A 6,833-nucleotide genomic window follows, 5' to 3' on the forward strand; every position below is an offset into this window, starting at 1 on the left:
CCTAGTAAAACGCCAGCAGGGAGCAGAAGAGGGACAGATCACTGGCAGAGTTGCAAGGGGAGTAAGAAGGCAAAGTAAATGGCGAAAGTAAAAGGGAAGCAGAGAACAAAACTAGGGGGAAACATCAAAGCTAGCACCAGAGGAGGGGAATGGGAAAAGGAAGGCAAAGAAACAAGGAAAAGGAAAACAGAAAAAATCAGAGAAAAACGGAAACTGGAGGAGAGACAAGAGGGTCAGACAGAACAACAAGAATACTGCGACCAGTAAGCAGATCCCCTGAAACGTACGACCAATGCTCATTCGGCGACAAAGGAGATGTAGGAGACAGGAACGGGAGGGAATGCTCGTTCCATTAAGACCACTTGTCTCGGGAAGGCGCAGCGTCGTAAACAGGTTGGCTAAAAAACGTGCTGGCAAACGTTCCTTCTTATTTTTCTTTGCAATCTTTGTCCACTCTCAGCTGGGTGAACAGCAAAGCGCAGGGCTCTCAAGCACTTTGCTCTTTCACCTACGCCGCTGTCAATGGTGCGCTGTGTGTTGCCGACGTATTTATTAGCTGGCCCTGTGCTCGGGTCTCCTCTCCTTCCGTCGTTACTTTGCCTTAGTTATAACGTACCTGATTTGAGTACTTTTAACTCCTCAGTCTCCACGATACTAGGCCGCGTTGCTTGCCTCACTGTCTCCCTCTGAATTGCAAAACTTCATCCTGTACCCGTCGCACACCATCCACAGCAGCATCTCGCTGTTGTTGGCTTCGGATCGACCTCATCCCATACCCGCCGTCGCTACTCCCTCGGAACACCGGGCAGGATAAGTACTGGTCGTCTTCAAGCACCAGCTTGAATTCTCCGCTGCCATGTGGACCGAGATCCAGATGCTCGCGAAGTTCCCTCCGCACCCCATCTCATGCTTCTCGATCTGCTTGTCCTCGACGAGGTAACCAAGACTCAGGTTGTCGGTTTCACCATGAGATACATACCCAGCAACACGCCCCAAAGCTCGCGGCCGCGCTTCAAGCTGAAGTGGCTCAAGCAGTTGATGCGGACCGTGGACGACCTAAACCTCAAGCACGGCATCATCCACCAGGATATTGCCGACCGTAACCTAATCGTCGACCCGGATACCGGCTCGATTGCTTTGATCGACTTCAACTTGGCCTACCAGGCTAGACTTACGAAACAGGGGCCGCGTGACCGTGAGGGGAAGTGGGCAGAGAGAGACGACGTCAAGGGTGTCTTGGTCTTCCTCTACGAGTACATCACCCAGGACCCGACCCTCGCAGGAGGCCTCTACACCTTGAACGAGGTCAACGAGACAAAGTCCATGGACCCGGCCAAGTGGGCCAAGCACCCGAGCGTGGAGCTGGACAAGAAGGTGGCCGACTTCTACTCTGAGCTGATGGCCTGGGTCCGTCACCGCGCCGGCAAGCAGCTGACACGCTACACCGAGGCGCCGGACCACTTCGAGTGGCCCAGTGCCCAGGAGGTAGAAAAGAAGCAGGGGCGATGCATATTGTATAGCGTTGCTGAACGGCGCCGCGCCGGCCTTCCGCACCTCAGTTGGAGGCGTCCCCCGTCATCCATGCTAGACCCGACCCGTCGGCTGCTCGCCACGGGGCGGTATGCCGACGAAGAGGAGGCCGCGCAGAACGCAATCGCCAAGCCCGTCGCGGCGGCCAGTAAAAACTTTGTCCAACAGCCGCCCTTCGGCAGGTTGAGCCCCGATACCGCTCCCATCATTCCTCCGGCCACAGACATGGAGCTAAGAATGCCAAGCTTAAAGAGGCCGTTGCCAAGGTTGGAGCCAGTGCCAGGGTCGAAGCCAGTGCCGAGGCTGAAGCTGAAGCCGGCGCCCAGGATGGGGCTCGTGCTGGGGCTCCGACAGAAGCGAAAAAGGGAGGGTGACGACGACGCTGGAATGGTGGTCGCTCCTGACAAAGCGGTCAAGAACAAAAAGCGCTTGGGACGCTCGGCGAAAGCCCGTAGCCGAGGGGTGATGGAAAGCAGTTGTGGGCTGGTGGGTTTAGGTTGTTGTGATTGGTTCCTCCCGTTTCCTGCCTTGGAGTGTTTGTGGGCTGTTTTATATTGATAGAAGCTTGTGTGCCTTGTATCTACATCCGTACATACATACATCATGCCTTCGTGTTTTCTGAAGAACAGAACGGACAGTAGGATAATCATTTAACCTGCAAACTAATTGTTAGCCTCAACCAGCTAAACTCGCTGTTGACAGATAGCTTCTGACATGATACATACTGTTATGGTTTTCCATTGGATTAAAAATCTTGGCAATCTGAGCAGGCTGAGACTATTCAACGTTGCGATCAAGGAACGAAAGCACTGATCAACCTCCAATCCGCGAAGCGGCCTGCAACAACTCGTATTAAGTGCCACACCGAAGCCGAGGACCTGGCCAGCTACAGAGATACACTCGCAGAGAGACCTGTACAGGGCTCTCGACGGGTGGGGAAACAAAGAGAGAAGGCTTGAAAGGAAGGTGATTAGGTGGCTACTATGCTCTAGGAGGCTCCTGGAGTATAGGCTAGCTGCACGGCTGGAACTAGGCTAGTTCGCTGGCCTAGTCAGCTATTTGCGCCTTTCTTTTCGCTGTAGTGAGTGGATTCAGGACTTCAGACTGCTATAGGGGAGACAGAGGATTTCAGTCCAGCCTTGCAGGCATGGTTTTCCTTTATAGTTAATGGTAGAGGGTCCGGCGAGCCCTAGGGCATAGCGGTGGAGGAATAATATAATAATATTAAGTGCCAGCGTCGACTGGTTTTGTTTACTAGCCAGGTAATGAAGTATAGACGAGAGGACCACGGCCCCCAAGCCTACCTTGAATGGGACCACTTACACGGCCTGCCTTTTGGACGGCCTGGCTGCGAGGGATCTGCTGGAACAGGAGATGGCATTACACAAATGTTCCCCCCCCCGGTGTGGAAGTCTTCAATGCTCCCTTGAACAGGACCCAAGCCGCCACCCACGATTGCCAGCTGGTGGTATTTTAAAACATTCAGCTATTCACAGGGACGCCCACACATGCAAACCAACTGACCGAAAACCCTTGAACGCGCAAAACCACGCTTCCTAGCTTTAGATTCGTGATACGCAGATAACCCAAAAGAAACCAACAATCCAAGCCCACATCCATCAATCATGCCCACCTTAGGTATAACACAACCTTGCACTCTCACTCTCCCTTCCAGTCACCTCGCCCCTTTACTTCCCCTTTGCCACGACAGTTAACTAATGAAACTGATCCTCGGTAACCCCCTTCCCCATAGCCGCGACCGAGCTAACACCGCCCGTGACCATCTTCTGCAGCTCATCCACGTACGCCGCGCCGCTCCACTTCTGGTGCTTGACCACGTCGACGCCAAGCTCCATCTCGGGTTCCTGCACCAGCTCGCCGTAAGCGCGCATGCCCTGCAGGCTGTAGGCGTGCGCGAAGCGGTCGCTGGCGAGCGCCGTCGTGTGCAGGCCGGCCAGCGTGATGAACTGCCAGCAGTAACCGAGTGAGGCGAGGCGGCGGATGTAGGTTTCTTGGTCGGAGCGGGACATGGCGGTTTTCCAGTTGAAGGAAGGGGAGAGGTTGTACGCGAGTCTAATAAGAACGAGAAATGGAATCGTTAGTTAGCGGGGTTAAGACTCGAAGGAACAGGGCGGGGAGGAGGGGAGAAAACCGACTTCTGCTCGGGCCACACGGCGTGCACGCCCTTGGCAAACTCCTCGGCCTGCTTGTAGTCGGGCAGCTTGCTCTCCATCCAGATGGCGTCGCAGTAGGGCGCGTAGGCGATGGCGCGGTTGATGGAGCAGTCGCAGCCGCCCTGGAGGCGGTAGTAGCCCTCGCGCGTGCGCGGCGCGTCCCAGTCGAAGAAAATGTCCCGGCCGAGAATCTGCCGCGCGACGGCCCGCGCCTCCCGGTTGGACAGCTGCTTGCCCTTCACGGCGGCGCGGTATTGGTCCGCGAGCGCCTTGGGATCGGGGTATGACCCGGAGGCGATGGCGTCCAGCACGGCGTCATCGAAGCGCTTCAGCCCGGCCTTTGCCAGCCACTTGTCCTCGATGGCCTGCAGCTGTTCGCCTGACGTGCCGGCCTTTTCAGCCGCCAGCATCAGTTCGGCCAGCGGCTGCAGATTCGGGTTGGTGCTGCCCATGATGAAGGCGTGGTCGCGCGGGTCGATGGTTGTTGTGATGAGCGTCGCGGCCTCGGCGTCGGTGCGTGCAATAGCGATCAGGTCCGAGCCTAGACATAATCTTATGATCAACATCTATCGACCGGTGACAGTCTAGAAGAGAGTAGGTTTACCCATGATGTCGGCCTGCGCACGGATGGCCACCAGGCGGTTGATGTGCTCGGAGATGGGCACGAGCACCTTGCCGGCCATGTGGCCGCATTTCTTGGTGCCGGGGGCCTGGTCCTCAATGTGGATGCCGGCGGCACCCTTCTCGATGAAGAGCTTGGTCAGCTTCATAACGGCCGTCAGGCCGCCATGGCCCGTGTCGGCGTCGGCGATGATGGGGCGCAGGTAGTCGACATTGGCGAGCTTGGCACGCTGGGCTTTGGGAACCGACATGCGCTCCTGGCGCTGTTTGCGGTCGTGGAAGAGCTGGGCCATAAACAGGTGGCCGACCTTGTTGGGGACCGTGGTCTGTTCCACTGTCAGTTGTGACTGTCAGGAAGCAGAGCCTGAGACTCACGTAGGGGTAGTCGGCAAGATCCGGGCCAGGCTCGTCGGTCGAGGAGGCGGTCGACGACGACTGCCAACCCGAGACGTAGACCGTGTCGAGATACTTGGCCATCTGTGTAAGAGCGGTGGGTTCCATACAGCCATATGTGTAGCTGGCGTCGCGAGTCTGCAGGACCACGAGTTAGCCATTGTCTCGTGTAGGTGATGTGTGTCTCTCCAATCCCATACTTGGAAGCGGTGCTCGAGAATCTTCCAGAGCTTCTTGCTTTGGGCGTTGCTGGCGTACTCAATCTTGAGGTTGCCGCGCTTGTTGACAATCTGCTCGGCCGTGAAGGGCCGCTTTGTGTACCGCCATCTCGGCTCGCTCCACCACCTCTTGACCTCCTCGACCTCCCTGGCGAAGAGCTCGTCCTCGACGTTGGGGTCCACGGCGGGATTTACCATGTTTGAGGCAGCCATGGTGGGCAAATGTATGTGATCAGAGGAGAGAAGGGACGAGGAATAATGTTTGACGGCCCCCGCTGTCGATGCAACAGATGGATGGGCAAGGTGTTAGCATCAAGAGAGGAAGAAAGAAAAAGTTGAAAAGGGGAGCAAAGCGCGGGAATCAAGTATCTGTCACTAACGCGACGGCGAGTCCCAGAAGCAGACACCGGAACAGGGCTAGGCCAACGAGGTTCCGGTCTGCGGACGACAACGAAAGCCAGCAACTGGTTTGGACTCGGGAGAGATCGGTCTAACGGCTATTCCCCTGTCTCCACGTTTCATGGGGAAGCACAGGGCAGAGGGGATGTGTGAATGACTCTGATGCGCGGCTGGAGACTCGGGGACAACAGTGCTCCATTGGCATCGAGTTCTTCACTCCATCACTTTATGAACGAGATGTCAGATGTCATGCAGCCGATAAATCAACGCTACTCATATTTTGTTCCATCTGACGCTCTCAGAATGACTTGCCAAAACACGTCCCAGACAAGGGAACGCAATCAGTGGCACTGTACAATCGAGTCATTCAAGTAACGGACGTCCTTTGAGCCGAGCTTCATCTCTGCCGCTGCTCGCCGCCCTCGGTCCATGGGGTGGCTCAGTTGGCTCGGGTGGGTACCGAATTGCCGAGCACATGCCGACCCCATAGCGGGCATTCGCCGGCTCGTCATTGGCCTACAAGGGGCATGCAAGTGGGTCAGGGCAGGGACATTCTGCCCCTCCCCCGCAGCACAAGCAAAGGGAGTTTTGGAGATCTGCGCCTTGGACAACGTCAGGAACCCTTGACAGCACATGGACAAGATTGATTCACTTGACAGTTCGCTGTAGTCTTGTCAATTGATGTTGCCCAGGCCTCTTCAGACTTGCAAGGCAGAAACTCCGGAAAAGAAACCTGCTGCTTGCGTCGTACATTGCCGATTTCCCTTACGGCTGATCTGGCATGTGAAGATGCGTCATGGGTCGCCCGTCTGTTGGAGAGGCCCGAATCCACCCTTCCCATATCCGCCAATTGGCCACCTCTCTTGCAGACCGTTTTTACCTCGGCCAGGCCTAGCCTTGCCGTCACCGTGACACTGACAGTACGGGCTGTCAGCCCAGCCGGCCATCATCACATGCTCTTCAGACACCGGGACGTCAGGGTTGAACTCGATCCGGGAAACACTCCTCAGCAAAGCCCAGGTATAGGAGGTGTGGAACGTCGTGTGGATGCCCTGTCAATAAGCAGAACTTATCGTTGGTCGGTTTTGGTGAGTAATTTCACGAAATCTGCAGCGATTACAGAGTCGTCATAGATAAGTCATTTGACCCACTTATTAAGTTTTTAGTGGCTTTGGGCGGCGAACCCTCTGTTTTTTCAGTAGCTTTAGTGGCCTTACCCTCTGTATTCTTAGCAGTGGCACTTGACCTTGGTATCGCGAGAGCTCTTCTTTGTCTTCCCTTTTCTCCCCATCTTCTGCGATTTACAAAACAGAGCGGCTTTCCGTAACCTTGCGCCGGCCAATGGCCCTCTGCTGGTGACAAGCAGCCTACTACCTGTATTTAAACTGACAATGGCTGCTATTTGTCCGACCTGTTATTTTATTTCCTACTCTATAGGTGGTACTGAACGACGACGACGAGGCCGCTGTTGTCGTTGCCGAAGCTTGTCGGCCAGCTG

General features: G+C 55.7%; 2 protein-coding genes across 2 annotated transcripts; one reads left to right on the forward strand and one right to left on the reverse strand.

The window, feature by feature from the left end:
• Positions 1–856: 856 nt before the first annotated feature.
• On the forward strand, positions 857–2,725 carry N657DRAFT_673734 (uncharacterized protein; the record flags this gene model as incomplete). The annotated part of the gene is made up of 3 exons (XM_062795707.1): positions 857–936; positions 984–2,016; positions 2,214–2,725. The coding sequence occupies 3 exons, from the start codon at positions 857–859 to the stop codon at positions 2,241–2,243; spliced, it is 1,143 nt and encodes a 380-aa protein (XP_062645220.1). The 3' UTR covers positions 2,244–2,725.
• Positions 2,726–3,245: 520 nt separating this feature from the next.
• On the reverse strand, positions 3,246–5,149 carry N657DRAFT_636004 (isocitrate lyase-like protein; the record flags this gene model as incomplete). The annotated part of the gene is made up of 5 exons (XM_062791385.1): positions 3,246–3,603; positions 3,687–4,245; positions 4,309–4,651; positions 4,701–4,856; positions 4,919–5,149. The coding sequence occupies 5 exons, from the start codon at positions 5,147–5,149 to the stop codon at positions 3,246–3,248; spliced, it is 1,647 nt and encodes a 548-aa protein (XP_062645221.1).
• Between the last annotated feature and the right edge of the window lie 1,684 nt (positions 5,150–6,833).

Source organism: Parathielavia appendiculata, assembly GCF_033297405.1.
Source record: "Parathielavia appendiculata strain CBS 731.68 unplaced genomic scaffold N657scaffold_12, whole genome shotgun sequence".
NCBI lineage: Eukaryota > Fungi > Ascomycota > Sordariomycetes > Sordariales > Chaetomiaceae > Parathielavia > Parathielavia appendiculata.